This window comes from Neofelis nebulosa, chromosome 12 (assembly GCF_028018385.1).
Source record: "Neofelis nebulosa isolate mNeoNeb1 chromosome 12, mNeoNeb1.pri, whole genome shotgun sequence".
Taxonomy (NCBI): domain Eukaryota; kingdom Metazoa; phylum Chordata; class Mammalia; order Carnivora; family Felidae; genus Neofelis; species Neofelis nebulosa.
Genome location: NC_080793.1, coordinates 907,163 through 930,902, shown reverse-complemented (window position 1 = coordinate 930,902; position 23,740 = coordinate 907,163). Strand labels below are relative to the sequence as shown.

At 64.7% G+C, this 23,740-nt stretch overlaps 3 protein-coding genes across 8 annotated transcripts; 2 read left to right on the top strand and 1 right to left on the bottom strand.

Annotated features, from left to right (window-relative positions):
* Nucleotides 1-320: 320 nt before the first annotated feature.
* FBXW5 (F-box and WD repeat domain containing 5) lies at nucleotides 321-5,003 on the bottom strand. Of its 3 annotated transcripts, XM_058693468.1 has the most exons (9): nucleotides 4,753-4,999; nucleotides 3,567-3,782; nucleotides 3,036-3,193; nucleotides 2,586-2,760; nucleotides 2,318-2,466; nucleotides 1,831-2,245; nucleotides 1,446-1,593; nucleotides 1,146-1,358; nucleotides 321-1,069 (listed from the first exon to the last, which is right to left on the bottom strand). In XM_058693468.1, the coding sequence occupies exons 1-9, from the start codon at nucleotides 4,889-4,891 to the stop codon at nucleotides 826-828; spliced, it is 1,857 nt and encodes a 618-aa protein (XP_058549451.1). In that variant the 5' UTR covers nucleotides 4,892-4,999; the 3' UTR covers nucleotides 321-825. The 3 variants fall into 3 exon arrangements, with proteins under 3 accessions (XP_058549451.1, XP_058549450.1, XP_058549452.1); XM_058693467.1 differs by having other exon boundaries at nucleotides 1,831-2,466; nucleotides 4,753-5,003; XM_058693469.1 differs by lacking the exon at nucleotides 4,753-4,999 and adding an exon at nucleotides 4,264-4,746 and having other exon boundaries at nucleotides 1,831-2,466.
* Nucleotides 5,004-5,036: 33 nt separating this feature from the next.
* On the top strand, nucleotides 5,037-6,916 carry C8G (complement C8 gamma chain). Of its 2 annotated transcripts, none has more exons than XM_058693474.1 (7): nucleotides 5,037-5,507; nucleotides 5,590-5,726; nucleotides 5,856-5,926; nucleotides 6,000-6,107; nucleotides 6,392-6,493; nucleotides 6,585-6,623; nucleotides 6,722-6,916. In XM_058693474.1, the coding sequence occupies exons 1-7, from the start codon at nucleotides 5,370-5,372 to the stop codon at nucleotides 6,730-6,732; spliced, it is 606 nt and encodes a 201-aa protein (XP_058549457.1). In that variant the 5' UTR covers nucleotides 5,037-5,369; the 3' UTR covers nucleotides 6,733-6,916. The 2 variants fall into 2 exon arrangements, with proteins under 2 accessions (XP_058549457.1, XP_058549456.1); XM_058693473.1 differs by having other exon boundaries at nucleotides 6,719-6,916.
* Nucleotides 6,917-10,575: 3,659 nt separating this feature from the next.
* On the top strand, nucleotides 10,576-16,015 carry LCN12 (lipocalin 12). 3 transcript variants are annotated; one of them, XM_058693466.1, is made up of 4 exons: nucleotides 10,576-12,963; nucleotides 14,567-14,646; nucleotides 14,720-14,836; nucleotides 14,964-16,015. In XM_058693466.1, the coding sequence occupies exons 1-4, from the start codon at nucleotides 12,677-12,679 to the stop codon at nucleotides 15,107-15,109; spliced, it is 630 nt and encodes a 209-aa protein (XP_058549449.1). In that variant the 5' UTR covers nucleotides 10,576-12,676; the 3' UTR covers nucleotides 15,110-16,015. The 3 variants fall into 3 exon arrangements, with proteins under 3 accessions (XP_058549449.1, XP_058549448.1, XP_058549447.1); XM_058693465.1 differs by having other exon boundaries at nucleotides 12,846-14,646; nucleotides 14,964-15,152; nucleotides 15,760-16,015; XM_058693464.1 differs by having other exon boundaries at nucleotides 12,846-14,646.
* The last annotated feature ends 7,725 nt before the right edge of the window (nucleotides 16,016-23,740 follow it).

The window sequence follows — 23,740 nt, the reverse complement described above, 5'->3', positions numbered from 1 at the left end:
ATCCCGCGTGCCGTGCCCGCAGAACTCGCCCCCATCCCTGCCCTGCCTGGGCTTCCCCAGCGCTTCCCCAGCGTACAGGTCGGGCGCCCCCTGTACGTCTCCCTGCGGGGGCACGCACACGTGGTGGGCGCACTCTGGCGTTTTCTGCACGCCGGTGACCTCGTCTGCTCAGAGGTTGTGGGGCACGGCTGCCGAGGAGGCAGCCTTGAGCCACACTGCCTCCACCAAAGCCTCGAGTGTTCTGCTACCCGTCAGGCAGGCACAAGAGTCACGTAGACACCACCGGGCCCCTCCCTGCACACAGAGATCGGACGGCGGTGTGCTGTTGCCAGCTGTTTATTTGGGCCCCAAACGGGTGACCGGTGACATGCAGTTTGCCTGGGCCCACGGCAGACTGACCCGTGCTGTCGGCCCCGCTGCCGCACAGACCGATTCCCTGAGGAAACACCGCTCGGGGCGCACGGGGCCAGCCACGGGTCATGTGTGGTGCTGACGCCCCAGGACCCAGGCCCTGGGGAAAAAGAGTGGGTGAAGGGTGGGGCCCCCAGCGTCCGGTGCATCCCACGCCAGCCAGGAGGCTGCCCCGGTGCTGGACGTCATGGCCGTGGGAGGTGGCGTGAGCGTGGCGGGCGGGGGGGTCAGGCTGCCCCGTCTGCAGCCCCGCTGAACCCCCTCCCCGAGGCAGTTCTGTTCCCGGCTTCTCTGCCCACCACACGGTCTGGGCAGCGGCCGGACCCTTGGGAAGGGGCTGTGGGCCTCTGGCGTCTTCGGCGGGTCCCGGCGGCCCAAGGGCACCCGGGATGCTCCGGTCGGCCAGCGCCCCCCTCAGCGCCTCTGGCTGGCAAACCAGGAAAAAAACGGGCGGGGACGAGGACGCGGGGCCTGGTGGATGCGCACGGTGCGCGGCGAACGCCAGGCTTTGATGGTGGCGTCGTCGCTGGCCGTCAGCAGCAGCTCCTGCTCCTGGGGGCTGAAGACCACAGAGTTGACCACGTCCTGGTGCCGCAGCTTTGCCAGGCAGATGTTGTAGTGCCGGTCCCAGATGTAGCCGTGCCGGTCTTCGGCCCCGCTGCGGGAGAGCCTGGCGTGAGCCCCCCGCCCGCCACACCCGGCTGGGCCGCCCCGGCCCCGCCCCTCCCCGCTACCTGGCCACGAAGTCCCTGCTGACATCCAGGAAGATGAAGAAGCACTGGTCGTTGGGTGTGTAGGCGCGGTGGGCCCGCAGAGCCCGCTTCACCTCCCGCATGGTCTTGAGGTCAAACACCAGCAGGTCGATCTCCTCTGCGATGGGCGGTGGCTGCATGGGGTCGGCCACCACAGAACCGCTCGGCCAGGCTCGGCTGTTCACGTACAGATACCTGGGCAAGGGGCACCCTGCTTGGTACCGGCGGCCTACAGAGCCCCCCCCCCACCCCCCCCCGGCCAGGACACTCTCGGGGGCCCACCTGTTGTCCGGGGACAAGCCCATGCCGATGATGTGTCCGTGCACATCGATGACGTGGTCCAGGGCGTCAAAGAAGGCATCTGAGCCCCGCCCCTCACCCAGCACAGGCCCGGCTGTGGTCATCTGGTGTGGCAGGATCTGCTTAATGCCTGCGGGGGCGCCGGGTGAGGGGAGCAGCGTCACCTCGGCACCGGGAGCACATCTGAATCAGAGGCCCCCACGGAACACACCGTCCGGGAGGCTGGAGCGCGGCTGGGCCCCCCAGTCTCGCTCCCTGCGTGGCCACGGGACCCTGGCCTCCCCCCTCCCCCCCAGTCTGCAGGGAAGCCTCGCCGTCCCTCCCCCCGCCCCGGCTCCAGCGACTGGGGAGGGCCTGCCCCCACTACCGATCTGGTGCGGGGAGTAGGTGAGGCAGCCCGTGGTGAAGACGAGGAGCTTGCGGGCAGCGTCTGTGCTGTGCTCGGGGGGCTTGGTGCGGCCCTGGGCCAGCAGCTCGGCCACCTGCGTCTCCAGGGCGTGCTCTGACAGCTGGGGCTGCGCCTGCCCGTCCAGGAGCCCGTCCAGGAAGCGCCGCAGGCCCTCCTTGGTGCAGGCCGGAGCCGGCCCCGGGCCCACCGCCTCGTCCTCACCGTCGCCGCCCAGGTCGAAGACGCGGCCGGGGGTGGCACCGTCATCCAGCAGGAGGTCCGGGCTGTCGAAGCGGCTGCAGTCGGCCACCATCACCGTGCGGATGGTGCTGGCGTTAAGGTTCTGGATCTTGAAGAGCCGCTTTACCACGTTGACGTTCTCGGACTCCACGTCCTGGGGGTGGGAGACAGCAGGTGGGCAGCAGGCCGAGGAGGCGACAGCCGCAGGGGGCACACGTGCCCGCACCTGGAAGGCGTTGTTGAGCCAGAGCACTGAGCAGGAGGTAATGTCTCCGATGCGGTGCAGGTTCCCCGAGATCAGGCTGGTCTCCGTGAGCCAGCAGCCAAACACGTCGTACGGCTTGTTGCGCACTCGGGACAGCAGGGCGAAGTTGTCTGGGAGGGGCGGAAGCGGGGACAGGGCTGTGAGGCGCGGGGCCTCGTGGGGGGCGGGGCCTCGTGGGGGCGGGGCGGGGTTGGCCGAGACAGCCCGCCCGCCCCAGGCCGGCTCTCACCTAGGCTGATGACTGCGATCTCACCAGACGAGGAGTTGTGGGGCCCCAGGAACACCCCGGACGCCAGCAGCAGCGAGTCGTCCTGGTTGAACTGGGAGAACTGGGTGTAGCTCCAGTTATAGGGCCGCATGTCCGCGCTGTGCAGCAGCGAGACGGTCAGGTCGTTGTTCCAGATCTGCGTGGGGGCTCAGTCATCCAGGGGCCTCTTGTGCCCACCCTGCACGTGACACGGGGGCCCATGCTGCAGGCCCCTCTCCCAGCTGAGCTCCTGCCCAGAAACCACCACTGGGATGTTGCTCCTTGCCCCAGGCTGCCAGCAGACCCGAGGTGTGTGGGTCCACAGGGTCGGGCTCCTCACTCTCCAGTAGCAGTGAGGGCCCCCCACCCGGCCTCCGTCCTATGAGCCCCAGGTCCTAGCGGAGATGCTGCTCCCTGGCGGGCTGGGCTCACCTTCACCGTGCAGTCCTTGGAGCAGGAAGCAAACTGGTAGCCCGAGTGCGAGAAGCTGAGGTGCAGGACCTGGTCCGTGTGCTCCTTGAGCGTCTGCACTTCCACGCAGGGCACCGTGTCGTAGAGCCGCCGAAACTCTTCATACCAGGATGTGGCCGCTGGGGGCGGGGTGGGGGGGGCAGTCACTGCTGGGGCCCTGAGCCTCCTTTCCCACAGAGGCCAGCCACCCAGACGGCATGGGGGCCAGCCCTGCTCCTGGAGGACGCTAGTCACCTCAGCGGCAGGGCTGTCCCCCCACCACCACCGCCCCCCACCAGGCCCTGTGCTCAGGCATGGACTGGCTGTCCCCCATCAGTGTGCGGGCCACACGGTGCCTTGGTGACCGCTGTGCAGATCTGGGCGGTGGGGGGGCCAGCGTGGTGCCTTCAGACGGTCCACATGGCAGCATGTGGTCCAGATGGGAGCATGTGAATGGCCCTGTCTCCCGCCCAGCCAGCCTGGTGGACCATGGGGCCACGTGCAGGCCCTGACCTGGGTGCCGGGGCACGTCGCGGGCCACCTGGTAGTAGCGGTAGAACTGCTCCCTCCACAGGAACTCATCCCGGGACACGGCATGCCACTGGCGGCACACCAGCCCAGCAGCAAGCACGTCGGCCGGGCCCAAGCTCAGGAAGATCTGGTAGACGAGGCTGTCAGGGAGCAGGGGCGCACCCCCCTCGTCCATTGTGACATTCTGCCCGGGCAGCCCTGAAACCCACACGCGGTCCCCTTAGTTGCCAGTCGCACTGTGGGAAGGGACCCGGGCTGGGGCGACTGCCCTGCTGGGAATCCCACTGCACTGACAGCGTGCAGGGGGCCAGCTGACACTGCCCACCTGGCTAAGGATCCGACAGCTTCCCCAAGCCCCCTGACCCCACACTCGTGACGGGCCCCCCGCAAGTCCTAGTGATCCTCTGGAACAGGCAGCTTCTGGGAGGGCAGCAGACCCCTCCCAGCACCTCCTGGCCTGGTCCAGCCTGAAGTGGGAGTATGGGGCGGCCCCTCTGCGCCCCAGATCTGATCTCAACCCCAGAAGGGTCCTGGTCTGGGGCGCTGGCCTTCTGGGTGGGGCCCTCTGACGACCTCCCACTCATGGGCCCAGAGACACATGTGGACGCCTAGGCCGGTGACTGTTCAGAGGCCAAGAAACGAAGAACCGGTGACCCGCACGCACTCCAGTCACTCTGACCTTGTAGACCCAAGGCTTCAGAGCTGTCAGCCTGGGACAGAGATCCTTCCGAGAAGAAGCTGGGGCCGGTGGGACGAGGACCAGACAGCCCGCCCCGGACGCCGCCAGGGGCACCAGCCGGCCCTTGGCCTGTGCCTTGTGGTCTAAGGGAGCCCTGCCAGGCGGTCAGCGGGCCAGCGCGGCCACTGCCCGGCGAGCTGTGGGCGGGGCGGGGGCTGCCAACGTCCCCTCCCACCCTCCTTCCGAGGGGCTGCCGGGGGCGGGGCCTCGGCTCGGCCCCCGGTCCCGGCGCGGCAGCTTCTGCGACACATTGATCGGCAGAGGGCGCGGCCGAGGCCGAGGGGCCGGAGACTGGGGGATGGGGGGGCGGGGGAGGGCAAGGAGCCGGAGACCGGACGCGGCCGGTTTGCGACGCTCCTCGGGGCCGGGGAGACGGGGTTCGGGGGCCGGGGCCGGATGACGACGCTCCCCGGGGCCGGGCGCACTCACCGCGGCCGCCTCTGCCCGGCTGTGCAGCCCCCGGCCCGGCGCCCGGCCTCGGCCGGCGGACCCGCTTCCGCCCCGCCGCTCCTGCCGCCGCGTCTCTATGATGGAGCCCGCCAGGCTGACGCCTCGAGCCCTGAGGCATCGATAGCCACAGAACGCCGAGCACCCGGCAGCCTGCATCGGCAGTTGCCGCGCCTGCGCGCACCGAGCTCGCTCGAAACAGCGCCCCAGGCGGCCGGGAGGGGCGGCGGCCTTGCTCGGCAGCTAGTGGGCGGGGCCGAGACCTATGCTCGCCGTGGAACGCGGGTTCGAGACTCGGCGCTGCCGCTGGCAGCGGCTGGGGCCCTGGGTAAGGGGGTCATGGACAAAGAACCAGAGGTCAACTGGGACTCTGTAAGCAGGATATGGAGCCAGGGCCCTCCCAGGAAGTGCAGAGTCGAGGAGGCTAGGGGTGGACTCTTGCTGGGGGCGAGAGGGAGGGCAGGGTGCTTGGTAAGGCTGGAGGTGGGCCGACGCGGACTTCCTGTGCCAGGCTTCCGGGCGACACTGGTCAGTGGACTCTGACCCGGGGCCTGGCCGTCCTGCCCTGGGCCTCCCCCACTCTGGTCACTGCCACTGCCATGCTGACCCCCAGGACTGCTCTCCTCTTGACTCTGCTCCTGGCTGGGGGCTCCCTGAGCAGGAGGGCTCGGAGACCCCCTCGACCCGCGTCTCCCATCAGCACTATCCAGCCCAAAGCCAACTTTGATGTTCAGCAGGTAGAGGGACAGGTGGGTGGGCAGGAACTCATCTCGCTTTTCAGGGGTCATCCCCTTGTGTTCTCACGTGACTTGCCCCTAGTTTGCAGGGACGTGGCTCCTTGTGGCGGTGGCCTCCTCGTGCCGCTTCCTGCAGGAGCAGGGCCACCGGGCTGAGGCCACCGCACTGCATGTGGCTCCCCAGGGTGCAGCCATGGCTGTCAGCACCTTCCGGAAGCTGTGAGTCCCCGGGACAGACCCCTGACCCTGATCCCAGCTTTTCTCTGGCCTGGACCAGAGTCCTGTGAGGCGCTGCCCGGGTTGGGGTCCTTAATCCTGCCCTGCTCACTGCCCCCCTTCCCTCCCCAGGGATGGGATCTGCTGGCAGGTACGGCAGCTCTACAGAGACACAGGAGCCGCGGGGCATTTCCTGCTCCAAGGTGAGGGGAGGGCGTGGGAGGGGGTGCAGGGCTGGGGGTCAGAAACCGCCTCAGCTGACTCAGCATTGCCCAGCCCGAGGTGCCCGTGGGCCGGTAGATGTGGTCGTCGGGGAGACAGACTACCGAGGCTTCGCCATCCTGTACCTGGAGCGGGCGCGGCAGCTGTCGGTGAAGCTGTACGGTGCGTCCACGCGGGAGCCCGAGCTTTGCGCACGCTCGGGGCCATCCGTGTGGAGCGGCCCAGATGGACACACAGACCCTCCCTGCCTCCCTGTATTCTGATTCTCTCCAGCTGAGCAGGGGTCGAGGGAGGAGCCCCCGCACATAGGCCCGCGTGTGGGGACAGAGGGGACGGGGAGGAGGGGTGGGTGGGTGGGTGGGTGCGTCCCAAGCACACAGACCCTAGGCCCAGCGTGCCCTGCCTGCTCCCTCACCACGTGCCCAGGAGCCCCGTGTGCCCCACAGCCCGCTCACTGCCCCCGAGTGACGCGGCCCTGAGTGCATTCGAGCAGCGGATCCAGAGGGTCAACCTGACCGAGGACCAGATCTTGTTCTTCCCCAAGTATGGTAAGCCTCCCTCGAAGCCCCCAGTGGCCTGCCTCGCCCTCCAGCCTTGTGCCCTGCCCCAGCCACTCCTGACCCCTGCCTGGGCCCTCAGGTTTCTGCGAGGCCGCAGACCAGTTCCACGTCCTGGATGGTGAGTGGGCAGTGCTGGTGGGTGGTGAGGGGAGGGCCAGGGCACCCGCCCACCCGCCCCTCCCTCTCTGGCTGAGTCCTGTCTCTGTGCCCCAGAAGTGAGGAGGTGAGTCCAGGGGGCAGCCCTGAACTCGGAAGGAGTGAAGACCCTGAAGGTGATGGCCCCCGCTGCCCCGTTCACTGAGCCCCGGCGCCCCGCCGGGCAGGGCCACCCAGGGGGGACTGGAGCTGCGCACCGCCCACGGGAGCGCAGGGGCGCTGCTTTCATTAAACGCTGTCTGTCCTGGACCCTGATTCCTTCCTTTCCTTCCTTTCCATGTCGGACCTGGACCCGGGGCCTCCCTCTGCCCATCATCTCGTGGGCAAGTGGCACTGCTCCCGGGGTGGGCTGGAGAGGAGAGCGCCGTGCCCTGCTGTCCCTGTGCCCTGGTCTCCTCTGCTTCGTTGGGCCCCCTGCGTCGCCGTTCCAGCTCCCCTTCCCTGGTCCCTGTGTCTAAGCGCTCGTGCCCTGCTGGTCTTACTGGGCTGCCCTGGGTGGGCCCAGGTCCCGAGCCTGCCCCCTGCTCAGATGTTGGGGAGCCTTTTCTAGAGGGCTGAGGAGCTCTGTCCACAGGTTCTCCTACTCGTGCTGACCCGGAGCTCCCTCCTGGGACAGGACAGCCGCCGCAGAGGCGCAGGCAGACCCCCTCCGGGTTCCTGGATGTGGTGCCTGGGTCTGGGATGAGCTGGTATCCGTCTTAGTCGGGAGGCGGGGCTGTCCCCCTGGCTGCCCCCTGAGGGCTGGCAAACGCAGATGGGGCACAGCACGGACCACCTGGGGCCGAGTCCTAGCACCGGGCAGCTAGGCCCCCGGGGTCGGGGGGAGGGAGATCACGAGGGTGGCCGGGCAGGGAGAATAAGGAGTGGGAAATGGAGAAAGCAGGCCAGCCTGATTCGTGTGCTAGGATTGGGGTGAGCCCGGGAGCTTGGTGTACAAGGGAGAGAGCCCACGCCCAGGGTCTGAGCACGGTCACCAGGAACCAGGAGGATGGGTGTGCTTTGCTCTGTAGGGAAGATCTTTCCGGAATGTGGGAACTCCAAGGCCAGTGGGAGATTTAGGCAGGGGGAGGGAGGGGCTGAAAATGGGGTAATGATGTGTCCCCCACACAATGGCTGCCTGCAGGGGCCCTTCCGAGCGATGCCAGACTGTCGGGGGGGACGTCGAGCCCGGAGGAGGGTCTGCCTCCTCACTGCCCCCCAGGGTAGACTGCGCATCCTTTCCACACACCGGGGCGTCTCTCACTGCGGGTTCTCAGAAGTGAGGACATCCCTGAAAGAGAAGAATCGGGACTGGGAAAACTGACCCTAGAGGTCAGTTCGGGAAGCCACAGGGCACTCGAAAGAAAACGGAGTGTTGAGTCACCCACATGCAGCTCTCCCCCCAGGCCAGGACCCCGGGGGTGGGGGCGTAGGTCCCACCGGGGCTGGGGGACAGGTGCCCTGCGGCTAAGGGAGGGAGCTGTGGATACCACCCGGGGCCAGGGGCCTAGCGGGCTGGGCCTAGACTCTGCCCTGCCCCTGCTGGTGAGAACACTCTCCGGATTATTACAGCCGCATTCAGCACCCCCCTCCCCCCATGTTGCTAAACCGTCTTCTCCTTTTGCCGGAGGACACTGGCCAATTTCGGCGGCTCAAATGACTTGGGCTCCGGTGCTGTGGCCTCACACATGCCTACCCTGTGCCTGAGGGGTCTGTGGGCGTCCTGCTCCGGGATGGTGTATCTGGGCTCTGAGGACACCTCCTCCGTGGAGGCCGGCTTTCTCCTTCTACTCCCCTCGGTGGGTGGCCTCCCTAAGCTTCACTGGGCGAGATCCAGGCTCCGTGGCTGTGAGTCAGCACCCTGGGGTGCTTCCAGCTGAACGTTTCCCATCCTGGAGAAACATGCACCCCTCACCCCCTGCCCCCCACAGTCCCCTGGGAACAAGGACATTGTGGTGGGGGGCACCCCTCCAGTACTTGGGGGGGGGGGGTCTGAGGGCAAATGGCAGCCCCAGGTTGGAGCCAGGCTGGGGCTGGAAAGTCAGGAAAACGGGCATTAACTTGGCCAAAGCTGGGCCTGGAACCAGTGCCAAGCCCCCTGTCTTGGGACCCTCGAGGCGTCTACCTGATGAGTGCTTCTGAAGTACCCGCCCGGCCTGGGGCACAGAGGCAGGGTGGCGCCCTGTCTAGAGCTTGCCACTGACTGACGGTGAGGCTGAGGGGGCACCTGGGAGCTGGGGCCCCCACCCTAGCCCCCCTTTCCTCCCTTCGCCCCCAGTGGCCTCCTTCCCCGGGCTGCCGGGAACTGGGGCCGGGGACCAGGCCATCCCAGGTGAGCCGCAGGCCACAGAGCAGGAGGACCACTGGCTGGTCCCATCTCTACATGCCCACTCGGCCCACTGGCCCCGTCCAGACCAGGAGGGTGGGCAGTTACTGGGAGGAGCCAGCCGCAGCCCTCTGGGGGCTCCATGTCTGCAGTGGGCGGGGACCATGCCCGACTCCGCAGACTGGGGGTTGCCCACCCAATGTGTCTTGATGCCAGACTCCCAGGAAGACAGATAGGTAGGGCTGGGAGAAGAGGGGGAAGCGGGGAGCCCTGGCCCCCAGGATTTTGAGGGAGAAGGGCAAAGGAAACTGTAGCCTCCCCACATGCCCCACATCCTAGAGACCCACAGCAAAGAGCTGGATACAGTGCACCTGCATCACATGGGCCATAGCTCGGAGCTGGCGTTACCCCAGAGAGTACCCTGCATGCCTCACCCCACGCCCACCGGACAGAAAATGAGGGGTCTGCTCTGGGGTGTGGGAGGGTTCAAACAGATCTCCCTCCAGGGTTTCTGGGAGGGCTGCACGTCCAGAGGGCGGCGCCAGAGACCCTCCCGAGTGACCCCAGGGCTGAGGTCCCACAGAGCCCCGGCTGTCCCTCTGGGTCTCCGACAGCAGGTCTGCGGGGGCGGGAGCGGGGGTTTGGGGAGTGGTGATTTCAGTTGTCATGAATTTTATTTCCAAAAAAAAAAAAAAAAGAAAAAGTTTAATGCACCCTAATTGTCACAAAGTACGGGGGAAATAATTGTAGTTCTGAGTGAATTGTTTTTATGTAAAATAATGTTAATTAGAATTTGTATTTTGCCTTTTGATTCTAAAAGGATTTTTAATAACTTAGAAGAAAAAAAATACCTTTAAAAGACGTATACAAACTAAATTGGCAGCCGCGGTTGGGGGCCTCGAGGAGGAGCACTGTCCTGGGAGCCCACCGGCCTTGCCGGGACTGGGGCGTGCTGTGTCCCAGGCCCCCAGCGCCCGCGGTCCCACAGGCAGGTACACCGTTGGCCCTGTGTGGGGGGGGGACTGTTGACGCTCTGTGCTTGGCTCCGCTCGCCGGGCCTCACAAGGCAGCTCCGGGGGGTGGGGGTGGGGTGCAGATGGGCCAGGCCCCTGCCTGTGGGGACACGGCTGGACATGGCTCGCTGCGGAGGGGACCGTCCACCTCCCTCCAGCTCACGGCAGGGGCGTCACACGGGGTCGTTCCGCGCGTCCTGCTCCTGCCCAGCACTGCTCCCACCCCCGCCCGCGGCCGGGGTGAGGACCTCGGGGATCCCCGGACTCCAGCATCCCCCCTCCGGTGTCCCTGTCGCCCGGGACCGCGTCCTCGGGAAGAGCGAGCCCAGAGCACCACGTCCGAGTTTTCGGGGAGAGAGGAAAGAAGCGGGGAGCAGCTGGGGGCGCTCCTGCTGTGGAAGACAGGACGGGACGGGGACGGGGGGCGGCAGGAGGGCTCCTGGGGGGGCCGGCGGGGAGGGGGGGGCTGCCGCGAGGGGGACCCGCGGACCCTGCCGCCTCTCGGGGCCGGCTGCGGGGACGGCGGTCGGTTCCCCGGCCCTCGGGTCACAAGCGGAGGCGAGCAGCCACTCCCAGCCCCCCAAACGGTGGGCGGGCGGCGTCACGTGCGCACCCTCGACCAATCGCATTGGGGGGCGGGAGGAGCCTCGCCGGGGCGGCTCCCGGCGTCCTCCGCGCAGCCTGGGACGCGCCGCACGGGTGGCGGGGGTGCCGCGTGGGTCCCTAGGCCGGGAGGAGCGGGCGGGGTCCGGGAGAGCTGGCCCGAGGGGCCCGCCCGGCCTCCGCTGCGGCCGGCACGTCGTGGCCAGAGAAGGCCGGGCTGGGGTCCCCGTTGGGACCGCCGCCGCCCCGCCCCCGGGCTCCCCGGAGCGCGGGCGCCAAGGGGGCTGCTTTCGGGTGTTGGGCGGGCTGAGACTCGGGTCGGGATCCCCAGGGCAAGGTCGGCGCCTGCAAGGAGGGAGGCGTTCAGGGAGTCAGGCGTAGGAGTCAGGCGTACGCCAGCTTCTGTGGGACGGTGATCGCTTTGGGAAGTTCCGGGCAAAAACGGGTCACTTGCACCTTGTCTCCTTGTGGGCCCTCTCCCCAAGTAGTAGAGCCACACCGAGCAGCGGGCAGAGCGAGCCCAAGGAATGCGGTGCTGCCCTGCAGGCTCGGTTCTCGAGGAGATGCTGGTGGCCGCAGCCCTCCCGACCCCTGACCCTCCCCCTGTCCTGGGGCCTGCAGCTGGCCCAGAGAGGTCTTGACCTCCACCTGGCAATGGGACTCGCTCCTGGAGGAGGAAGGACCAGACGGTCCATGCCCTTCCATGCAGAGTGAGGGCCAGGACAGAGCAGAGCCATGAGGCTCCTCACCTAGGGGGACGGGTGCTTTCCAAGTGTCCTGGCTGGGGCCCTCCTCCTCAGGACAGGCTGCTGGAGGCCCTGGGGGGTGGGGGGTGGGGGGGGGGAGGTGGCCCAAGACAGGGGACGCACTTGACTGCCTATGTGGGAATGTCTGTTTGCTTCCCAGGCCTTTGCTCCAGGGATGGCCAGGTGGGCTACATGCCCAGAGCCTGGGCCCTCTTGCACCCAGGCCCAGTGTGCGGGGGCTTCCTGCCCCCTGCCCTCCCTCTGGCAGAGGGGCCCCTGTGATCCGCCCCTCAGTCACCTCTATCTGGGTATTCTGGCTGCCTGCCCCGCCACCCCACCACCTCTGGCCTCACTCTGACCCGCCGCTACCCCTGCCCCCGGTGGCTGTAGGGCCACTTGGCCCTGTTCTTGCCCCACACTGTGATTTCAGGGACTGTGGAGCGGTGTGGGGGTGGCAGACCGGACTCTACACTGTGTTCCTGCAGCAGAACACTGTGCCCCTGACCTTTGGGACTAAAAAGGTCAAGCTCCCTGTGTGGGATGGAACATTCTGCCCTCCACCTGGTAGCAGGAATGCCGCTAGGGTAGGGCTAGGCTAGGGAGGCGCCTCAGGCCTCTGACCCCCTCACTGGCATGGGACACTGGGAAGGGGTCCCAAGGAGGTGTGGAGCTGGGGTCTCAGGAATCAGAAAGCAAGGTCCAGAGACATCCCTGGGAGCTAGTGGGCCCAGCAAGCACCCCCAGCACCTCTATTTTCTGCCCACCTCCCTTCCTGGGCTGGGACCCAGATGCCCTCCGTCTTTGGTGGGCGGGATCTGAAGAGGGCCCGCCCCTGCCCAGCCCACCCCCAAGCCCTCTGCACCCACCTCTTCTGCCAGTCCTGAGCAGGAAGGTGCGGGGAGCACACCCCTGGGGAGGGCCACCTGCCAGGTGGGCCCATAAAGAGGTGAGTATCTGAGACCACAGTGACAATGAGCACTACTCCGTCCCCGCTGACATGGGGCCTTGGCCTGCCCTGTGGGTGATGCTCATCCTGCTTAAAGGCCAGACCTCAAACACCCAGCCAGGCATGATCTCCGTCTTACAGAGTTTCCAGGAAGACCAGGTCTGGGGGCCGGGTTGGAGGGGGAGAAAGCCAGGGTCCAAGTGCAGGGAGAAAGGAGGGCCATGGTGGCCGGGGAAGGCACTACCCGGGGAACCAGCGTGGCCAGCCTGGTCTCAGTGTCCTCCCCAGAGATTCCTGACATCCAGCAGAAAAGGGCCCCGAACAGACCTTCTGGGCAGCCGCTCCCTCCTGTAGCCCCTGCCAGTCCCCGTGAGGTGGGGACGTCTCAGTCCCTCCGCACAGATGGGGAAACAGGCTGGACAAGACCAGCCACTGGGCCAGGTCACTCTGTCGCTGCCAGACCCAGGGCAGCCCCCGGCTTGGCTCAGGCACAGGCTGCCTGGCGAGGGTGTCAGGGCTGCCCTGGGCTCTGCCGACTCCGGGTCCCCACAGTTCCAGGGGGAATGGTTTGTTGTCGGCCTGGCGGGCAGCACCCACAGGAACACAGACAGTTCCTTGCTGAGCCCGTTCACTGCGACGTTCGAGAAGAATGAAAACGGCAGCCTTAAAGTGTCCTATGCCATGACCCGGTGAGTGAGGATCCCTGACCTGTACCTCCAGAAGCCATGGCTTCATGACTCAGGTCCAGCATGGGCCCCCGTGCCATGTTCTCCCAAGACCGTCTTCCAAAAGTTCAGCATAGGCTGCTAGTGGCCTAAGCCAGCTCTGGGGACACACACAAGAGAGGGGGGCATTCACTGGATCACAGACTCTGAAGGGCCTTGGGCGCTGATGGATTTCAGGTACAGCTGGATCCAGGAGCGCAAACAGTGTGATCAGTCCCCATCACCTCCTCCCTCTCTCTCTCTCTCAGCTCTGCTTGCCCTGGACTTCTGTTGTTCAGGGAAGTTCTCACCTCACAGGGATAAAACATCAGCCTAGGCTGATGTGCTTTTCAGGGTCTCAATTCCAGAAAAGAGATCATCCTGGTCGGCCTGGCAACGGCCTCTGACTGGTTCTCCTGGATCAGTTGCTGCATCCAGGGTGACAGGTGGTCCGGTCGGTGTGCCTGAGTAAAGTGCCTGCTCCCTGGCTGGGAAGTCTTCGTGGAAGCGGGGTGTCTTCATAGACAGCTGCCTGAAATGAGGTGGAGGGGGGCGCAGCCCGCCCTTCGGGGGACACCGATGCCACGAGGGCTTCCTTCCCCTCCCCAGATCTCCTGCAGTCCTGCCCCTGCCCCCTCCTTGCCCACCTGCCTGGCTATGGGGGAGCAGAGGGCCCAGACACCTCGCTGGCTAGGGCTCTTTGGCTCCACATTAGATAAACGAGGAGCCCGAAACGAGGGGGGTTTGTCACGTAGACCAGGGTTAACGCTAGAAGCCGAGAGCCTCTGAGGGGCTCCACTCGGCCCCTGCCCTCGCCTGCCGGCGACCATCGTTGAAGCCGCCTGCACCACCAGCCACCCCAGAATCCCCCACCGGAGCGGCTCAGACTCTCGGGGCCATCTGACTGGCCTGGTTCCTGCCAGAGGTTGATTACTGAGGGGACCGTGGGGGACAGAGAGCCCAGTGCAGATGCAGCCTCTCCCCGGCCTGCAGGCCAGGCTGCACCTGGTTGCTGCTTAAACAAGCACATGCACCTGGAGAGGACCCCGCACTGCTGGCCGTTTCCCCGAGGACTGAGCCCGGGCGGGGGAACCAGGCCCCGCACGGCAACAGCCGCCCGCAGCCCCCACCCCTCCCCGCCCTGCCCGGCTCCGCGAAGTCCACGGCTGAGGCCGGGGGCGCCGGGCAGTGCCCACTGGGCCCGCTCCGTATTCCCAGAGGGGCCACCGTGGCCTAGAAAACCCCTCACGATGGCACACGCGTGCACGTTTCAGGTCCTGTTCCAGGCTGAGGAGGAGCTGTCCGCGGGTGGGCTGGGCAGAGGCTTCAAGGTCACCGGCCCACACCTGGCTGCTCCTCCAGGAGGGACACAGGGCAGCCCCGGGGCCCACGGAGTGGACACAGGCCTCCCTGGGGAGAGCAGTGGGCCGGGCCGTGCCCGTGGCTTCAGACAGAAGTCTCCTCCAGACAGACAGCTGTATTCTCTCAGGGGCCCACTTCGGGGCCCGCCCCTGAGAAAGGCAGAAGGAAACCAGCGGTCCTGCCAGCTTCTGGAACCTTCCTCCTCTGTCCATCCCTGCTCTCACAGGGGCCACCGCTGTATCACCTGGTCTTATGTGCTGATCGCAGCGGCCCAGCCTGGGGGCTTCTCAGTGGACAACACAGCGGGTGAGGGGGCGACAGGGGAGAGGCGGGGAGGCGCTGGTGGGCGTGCCCCTGACGCTGCGCCGTCACCCCTCAGCGCCCGGGAAAGGCCCCGAGGAGGTCCAGGTGCACGACACTGACTACAGCGTGTTTGCTCTGATGCTGTCCGGGAGACGGTCGGGCGGTCAGAGCGTCCTCACGGTCAGCCTGCTGTGTGAGTGCCTGGCCGGCGGCCGCAGTAGAACCCGAGGGACGGGACGGGGCGGGGTGGGGGGGGGAGGGGCAGGGCGCCCCCACTCGCTCCGGTCGCTGAGGGCCGTGCTGCGCTCATCGGGCCCCAGGCAGGACGTGGGTGATACGGACCCGGGTGCTGGAGAAGTTCGTCCACCTGGTCAGAGCTCAGGGCCTCTCGGATAACAACGTCGTCTTCCCGGACTTGGCCGGTCCCGGGCTCTCAGGCTGGGGCGGGAGCCCGGACCCAGCGTAGGTAGCTGCCCATGGGCCTCAAAAGCCCTGTGGGAGCCCGGCGGGTGAGTGTGGACTGTGTTCAGGGTCGGCCTGTGGGCTCCTGGCGGCCCCAGAGGGTTCAGCCTGAGCCCAGAGTGGGGCGGGGGGGGGGGGGGGGTCCATATTTGATCCCTGTCCCACCCCCACCCCTCCATCCTGGGCCACCCCTTCCCCCTTCCGGGAACATTTCTCGCCACACCCCCGCCCCTCCCACCTCTGGCCCTTTACAGGTGTAGGGCCACGTGAACACGCTGGCAGACGTGTGCATAAAACACGCACGGACCTCCACACACACGTGCACATGTAACCACGTAGACACCCACGCACGCACACGTGTGCACAGAGGTGCACGCACACTGGACACCGTGCTCACAAGCACCAGTGCTTGAGCGCTCCCTTGCGTGTCTTCGGGGAGTCTGGGGGCCCGGGTGGGGGCAGGGTGGCGCCCTGGAGGGCACGTCCCTCGGTCCCTGGCCGGCCTCCCCCCCCCCCCCAGCCCGTTTCTCCCTCGGCCCCAATTCCTCTCCCCTCCCGGAAGCTGCCAGCTCTCTCTTGTGCGTCTTGCTCCTCCCCAGCGCTGCCCCCAGTCTCTCCCCCATCCTCCATCCGAGGCTCCGTCTCCCCCATCAGACTGGTCCCCCCATCCGAGCAGAACAGCCGTTGAAGGTGGACGCAGCTCCTCCCCGGCCAAGGCCTGTGTCACTGCCCCGCACTGCCCTCTTCTGCTCTCGGCATGAAATAAATGCTCCGTGTTGGGATCCAGGCGTGCGACCCACTGTGACCTCGGGTGGGTAGGGGGAGCCCGAAGTAGGGGCCTCTGAGCACACTCACCCACCCCAGCCCACCAGGCCTGTCCTTGCCCTCCAGGCTTCCTGGGGTGCGTGTGTGTGTGCCCGCGCATGTGGCTTTGCAGGCCCTCGTGGATTGCACAAGTTGGTCCCCACACAGACCCCCACCTCCACCCCCACACCCCCTCCGAGCCCTGCAGCTGCCATGAGGGGTGCAGCTGGGGCCCCAGAACACGAGCAGGCCTCGTATCCTCATATCTGGGTACAGAGGCCCCGGCCTTGGGGGCGGGGCGGCGCAGACGGGATTGGCTTCCTGCTGGTGGGCACGCGGGGACGACTTCCCTAGGCCTGACCTCCGCTGGGTGTACGGACCCTTTGGGTACGGAGAGCCACAGCCCGGGACTCCGGCACGCTTGTGCACACTCGAGGGCAGCTCACAGCTGCCCGACCCCAGACAGGACCAGCCCTCCCGAGTCTCCCCCCATCTTGGTCCCCACGGCGCTCCGAGCAGGGGAGCAGCAGGCCAAGCCCAGGGCCCAAAGTGGAGCTGGCCCCACCACAGATGAAACAACATCTAGAGAGGTCTCTTGCTCTGTGTCAGCTGGAGTTTCTTTGGCCCGAGTGGATGCCCCCAATCCGGGCCTGCTCCTCCCCCAATCCAGGGTCAGCAGAAGGAAATAAACGCAGGTGGACCGTGCATGGCCCTGGGCCAGCCTTCGTGCCTTGGCCCTGCAGCATCGTTGGGACGGGGACGTTGCTTCCTCCTGGCCTTGCCGGCCGAGGTCCCACAAAGCCCTGCAGCGGTTGCAATGATATCGATGGGCCGCCTGGGGCTTCCCCCCGTCCTGCCAACGTGAGGCTGTGTCTCGGGTGAGCCTTCCAGGCCACAAATGGTGGCGACCTGTCGTGCACAAACCCAGGGCAGAGGCCAAGGTAGCCACACACGTGAAAGCCAGGGAGGTCCCCCAGGGATCTGGGGTCTGGCCCCTGGTCGAGAGGCCCCGTGGCCCTTCTCCAGCCACACCCCTCCCAGCGGTGTCCCTCCTCCCAGGCAGGCGCCCCCCCACCCTCACCCATTGGCAGGAGCCCAAGCTGGGTGGGCAGGCTGGGCAGACCAGGCCTGGAGAGGGGGGAGAGGGAGGAGAGGAAGAGGTGGGGCGCAGCCAGGGACGGAGACCCCTGCACGTGACCCTAGTCTCCACCTCCAGGAAAGGACGGACGTGCCTTGTTTCCTAGTCTGAAGTGCAGTTTACGACTTTGAGCTACACAGGAGACCCCTGTGCACGACTTCTCTGGGTCTTCTGACGTGGTGTCCCTATCAAGGGCAGAGGGAGGAGGGTCCCCATTCTTCAGTGCCAGGTAGGACTCACTCAGAGCCCTGGAGGATGTCCCCGACTCCCCCCGGCCCTCCTCCCAGCCCTGTCATCTGAGGACAGGGGTCCCTGCCGCTTCTAGTGAGGGGTGCGGTGTGGGTTCCAGCAGGCCCAGGTGGCTTGACGTAGCTCCTCAGAGTCAGTACCGCTGCCTGCCGGCCTGAGTGTTGTGACAGCTGTCCCCTGGCTGGCTGCCCAGGACGCCCCCCGCAGCTTCTCTCTGAGCCTGGTGAGAGCAGGTGCACTCTCCGGCCGGACGTCCCTCCCCATGTTCTGGAAGGCACAGCACCTGGCCTGTCCCTGGGACCGCTCAGTGTTGCATGAACCTCTGACAAGCAGAAACCCTATAAAGTGAAGGGCTCAGACCCTGGGGCCAAGGACACAGGTGGGTCCCACCGAGCCCTGAACACAGACTCCAGCTGCACCGGGTACCCAGGCTCCTCGGACCCCTGGGGCAGGTGCTACACGTTGTTGTCGCTGGCACCTGAGACTTTTGAGGCCGGAAGAGGTTGGAAGGCTGCCTCCAAGACCCTGTCCCTGCTTGGGTCCCAACCCTCCAAAAGCCTCGGTCGGCCATTTCTCTCCACCAAGCCCCCTCCTGCAGGTCAGGAGTCTAGCGGCCGTGTGACAGGCAGGGCAGACATGGGCGAGGGCCATGCATTGTGTTCCCCCCCTCAAGGTGGGCGTCTGGGCTGGGGTGGACACCCTTGAGCCCAGCCTGAGCTATGGCTGTGATGTTTGAGGGGACACTGTGTCCAGGAACTGATGGGCCAGCATCGCTCTGTTTGCGTCCCAGCGGCCGGGGTCTCTGAGGGCAGTAAGATGGACGGGAGGACAGGACTGTTGTCTGGGTGGCCAGTGAAACTGGCCTGTTGCAGGTGAGCCCTCCCCGGCTCTGGGGGGCCCATTCCAGGGACAGCAGCTCCCCGGGAGGGATGGCCAGCAAAGCCAAGGGACCCTTTGGGGCCCCGGTTCCGCATCTGAGCCTGCTGGGGGCTTCCGCACGCGTGGTGGGGACGAGCCAGGGCAGCAGGGGCAGGACGGATGGGCGCAGAGCTCTGGGAGGGAGCAGACGTGGCTCAGGTCCCCCGTGGGACCAGCCCGGGGGTGGGAGCGGCCAGGGCACCTGCAGGACCACAGGAGTGTGTCCTGGGCCCCCTCATCTGAGGTCAGGCGCTCTTGCCCCACCTGTTGGACTAAATAATTTCTTTATTACATCATCTTCTCTCTTTATTAGCTTGTAATATTACTTTGTCGTGGTTGTTTTTTTCATGTTTTATTTTTTTTTCTTTTGAGACAGAGACCGAGTGGAGGAGGGGCAGAGAGAGGGGGAGACACAGAATCGGAAGTGGGCTCCAGGCTCCAAGCCGTCAACACAGAGCCCGACGCGGGTCTCGAACCCGCGAACCGTGAGATCGTGACCCGAGCCGAAGTCGGACGCTCAACCGACCGAGCCCCCCAGGCGCCCTTTTGTTGTTGAAACCCTCTTTAAGTACTCACTCCTGGGGCATCAGGCACATTCTCACGGTTGTGTGGCCTTCACCACCCGTGTCCAGGACTATCGTCCCAGACCGGACTCTGTCCCGTTACACGTGGACCCTCCCCTCCCCCAGCCCCACCCTCCCGCTCTCCGTGTCCGTGGCTCTGACTCCTCCAGGGCCTCCGGTGAGCGTCCACTCCTACAGGACGTGTCCCCCTGTGACGGGCTGACGTCACTCAGCGCGGTGCCCTCCAGGTTCGCCCGGTTGTAGCAGGTGTCGGGATTTGGCTCCTTTTTAAGGCTCATATTCCGTGGTTGGCTGGACCCTGTTTTGTTTATCTTTTCACCTGTCAGCGGACCCGTGGGCTGCTTCCACACTGTGGCTGTTGTGACCGACACTGCCGGGATCATGAGCGCTCAGATCTCTCTTGGAGACCCTGCTTTCTCAAACTTTTGACTCTTCTTTTTGAGTTAGCCTGGGGGCTATGAGCTCATCCTTGAGTTGCTCATGTTGAACATAAATTAACACGTTCACCATCTTCTGGGCAGTGGAATTATTTGCAACACTTTAGTTCCACTCATACCCTCTGAGATTTTGTTCCATTTTTGCCATGTGTTTTAATTCTCAACATATTTCATTCCCCACGAGACGTATTGAGGGTGACCAAGATGGCGGTCCCCAGGGCTGCCCACGCCCAGCCTTTTCTCTGCTCTTCAACCCTCCTAGACCACGATGCTTCCACAGGAGCACTTTCCTTCCGGTTGAAGGGCATCCCGTAGAATTCCTTCATTGCAGATCTGTTAGTGATGAATTCCCCGGGGTTCCATTTGTCTGATAAAGTCCTGACTTAGTCTTCATTTCTAAAATATGAACTTCTATTTGACATACACTAAAATAGACGTGACTCCACTGTACGCTTTGATGCCCTGTGTCAACACAACCGAAATCAAGATGCGGAACATTCCATCATCCTGGGAAGTTCCTTGGTGCCCATTTGCGACTGGTCCTCGGCAACCTCAGCCCGAGCAACCGCAGATCTAGTCCCGCCTCTGTCGGGGAGGCCGGATTGATTTGGAATCGCTCAGTGTGTCGTCTCTTGTGTCTCTGCAGGCCGAGGGCCGCCCCGCCCCAAGTCACTGTGAGGTCAAGGGACAGCTGTGTTTACTTCTTGACCCCCACTGTCCCACTGCCGGTAAGGCCTCCAGCCTGGAATTGCTCTGATGGGACAGAGAGTATGTCACCAAAAGGTGACATAGAGAAAACCCTGAAGGAAGTGATTCAGGGAGAAAAAAGTGACCCCAGACACGAGGCCTGAGCTCCAGTGGGAACAAAGAACAGACAAAGCAGTAAGCAGGTGGAGAATTCGAAAATCAATCTTAGGGGCGCCTGGGTGGCGCAGTCGGTTAAGCGGCCGACTTCAGCCAGGTCACGATCTTGCGGTCCGTTGCGGTCCGTGAGTTCGAGCCCCGCGTCAGGCTCTGGGCTGATGGCTCGGAGCCTGGAGCCTGTTTCCGACTCTGTGTCTCCCTCTCTCTCTGCCCCTCCCCCGTTCATGCTCTGTCTCTCTCTGTCCCAAAAATAAATAAAAAACGTTGGGAAAAAAAAAAAAAAAAAGAAAATCAATCTTGGCCACGTAAAACAACAGCAATAATGTTTTGGAGATTAAGTGTATGAATTCCAAAACATGACGAAAATGGCATTGTTTGGAAGGAGGGAGAGGTGACTTTGTCAAGGTAAAGCTGGACGCTATAATGTTGGCCATAACCACGAACAAAATATACATGTGCTTACACACACACACACACACACACACACTACCCTACGTTGATAGAAACGAAATGATGAATGGATGAAAAATAATCCACAGTGTCAAGGAGGCGACAGCAGGTGGGAAAAATAAAAAGCACAAAATAAGATGGTGCATCGAAACCCCAATATATTGTTACATTAAGTAAAGTTAACTGAATACACTTAAAAGAAAGAGCTGATGGAAGGATTTTTAAAAACACCTATCATATGTTGTTTTAGAAGAGAAACATTTAAGACATGAGGGTACAGAAATGCTAGGTTATTTCATAACGATGGTAGAATCAATCCATGAAGAACCGTTAAGAAGTTTAAATTTGTATGCGACTAATAACATGGCCTCAGAATAGCCAAAGCAAAAAACAGGACCTCAAGGAGAGAGACAAATCTGCTGTTGCTGAGGGAGACCTTCATATGCCTCCCTCAGGAAACAACCTTACACGCTAGGGACGTGGGAGCGGAGGGGGGCCGGGAGCAGAGACCCAGCTGCAGGGCGAGACCCAGCTGGGCATGCCCCCAGCTGGAGGGGCATCACTGAGGAGAGGACCTGGGAGCCGGGTAACAGGGACAGGACATCCTCAGATGCCTCAGGGATGGGGGCCGCGTGGAGGGAAGACCAGGCGGGGCTCGTCCCGGAGTACTGGCCCAGGCCGGGGTGGCTGTGGGACCTGCTAGGGTTGCTGGCCCCATCGTGCGGCTGACCCCCCACTCCGGACCCTGTGATGGCCGGGACAGGTATCTTTATCCTGCCCGGGAGCCCTGTCACCGTGTGGGCCTGCTGGGGCCGGGCGCAGCCCCTGGGTGCTTCCAGAGCTGACCCCGCCTGCTTCCTGGAGGGGGAAGGGAGGGGAGCAGGTTGGCTGGGGTAGTTTGTGCACAGGGCAGGGGTCTGAGCTGGCAGCCTGGGGCGTTGGGCCTGTGGGTGCGGAACTTACTGGAGCCCATCCCACCCCAGCCCTGCCCTGTGCCCGTCTGTCTAAGCCCCGAGGCCCCATGCCCACTCTGGGCCCTAGAGAAGCATCTTTTCCCAGCCACCCCCACATGGTGGGTACCTTGGGCCTGGTGGCCAATTTCCCAAGTCACCTCATGCCTCCCCACTGCCATGCACACGCACACACGCGTGCACACGCGCGCACACACACACACACACACAGGACACAGGGACCCTATGGAAGATGATGCCCCAGACTGAGGACCATGCATGTGGCCAGGGGCCACCCACTCCACACGTGGCAGGAGGACGGTGGGGAAGGGGTCTTGGGGAGGAGTCCCTTTGATCATCCTGGGGTGTGGGGAGGACTGAGAGAGCTGCCCGGGGTGTCCTGAGACCCCTTTGCTGGGTAGAGAGAGGGAGTGAGTCTTGTGTGGGGGGTGCTCGGGAAGGGGCGAGTTCCCAGGAACGGGGGCTGGGTGAGGCCTCCAGCGCTGAGCTGCGCCCCCCCCCCCAAGGCCCTGATCGGGGCCAGACAGAGGGGCTGAAGGGGTCAGGCCCCGGCATGGAGGGATAACTCCATGCAGGCAGGCCAGGCTCCCCGGTCCACCTGCATATGAGCTGACTGGTCCTTGGGAGCTGGGGGAAGGCACAGACCCTGGGGGTGTGAAGAGCCTCACCAGGGATCTTGCAGGCTGGGCCTCCCCCGCCCCAACTCCCCAGAGTGACCTGACCCCTTCCTGCTTCGCTGCGGGGCTCACAGGAGGCTTTCAGAGCCAGGGTGCCCGTGGCTAAAGCTCCGTTTGCCCTGCCCCAGGGCCAGACGTCAGCATGTCCGGAGTCACCCGCTACCCGTGGTCTACCGGGAGACGAGGGGTTCACCCAGGGGCTCCTCCCTGTGTGGCCGTCGGGAGACCACCTCTGATGTCCTCCTGGCAGACTGGAAACAGGGGTGGGCTCGAGAGGTGGGGCTTGGGGAGGGAGGGCGTTGGTTTCGGTGGCCGTGCAACCAGCCTGGGGACGGACGGGCCTGGGCACCGTGACCCGAGGACCCTAAGGGGGCCTGACTGTCCACCTCCCTATTCTGGTGAGGAGCTTAAGGTTCCTAGGTTGGGCGGGGGGGGGACACAGAAACACGACCTCTGCTGTATGCATGCACACACTCGGACGGGGTGCACACACAGGCACACACACACGCAGGTGTAGGCTCGATCACGCCTGTTCTGAAACACACCGTCTCTTTTGTGTTTCTTCTGAAAGCTCTCTCCACGGGATGCGCGGCCTGCATCAGGCAGGAATGCTCTGGCAGAAAGCTATTTTGTTTTGAAGGAAGTTATTTTATTTCTCGGGCTTGTGCAGATTAACTGGAGGTTGGGTTTTTTCCACGTTGTCAGTTGCTGGCACTCCGGGACCCTGGACAGCAGATGTCCCAGGAGCGTCCGTGCACTTCGGCGGGGTCCCCTGGCTCCATCCCAACCGGAGAGGGCCCCGGGTGAGGGGCACAGGCTGCTCCTGTGACCGGTGGCCCAGGAAGCTGGCGGGAGGCCTGGGGCTGTCCCTGGAAGAAGACTCCGCTCTTGGGGCAGGGGCGGGCGCGGATCAGGCACAGCCGGCCTTGTCTCTCGTCTCCTCCATGCACACCCCTTCCCCTGCATCTCTGGGGCCTGCTTTAGGCCTCGCTTCCCAAGAGGCTCCCCGGGTCCACAGCACCTGGTGAATGGCATCCACGTCTCCCTGGGCCCCGCTGTCGTGGCCTCGCCCCCCCAGGCTGAGCAGGGTGGGGGGGCTGCTCCAAGTGCAGGGAGCTTCCCCACCCCAGAACCACCTGCAGATGGCCAAGTTCACGCCCACTCAGGGCTGTGGCTGAGCTGGAGGGAGGGGTGGAGAGGGGCCAGGACAGGGCGTGGGCAGCGTGGGCACAGGAATGGGTAGGGGGGGACGCGGCCTTTTCCCCTGCCCTCGGGCGCTGGTTTTGCAGATGCTCAGAGGCCTGACCCCTGGCACACCTGTTTATGTCCGGGGACGGGGAGGGGCACAGTGAGGCAGGGACACACCACCCCCCACCTCGGTAGAGGATGGAGACCGGCCCAGGTTCTGAGCCTGGGAGAAGGGAAGGAAGGACAGCCCCCCACAGCCCTGCAGCCCTGTCTTGGCAGAGATGAGGCTCTCCTCCACCGAGGCTCAGAGAGACACCAGCCCCCAACAGTGCTGCCGCGGCCCCCACAGGAGGCC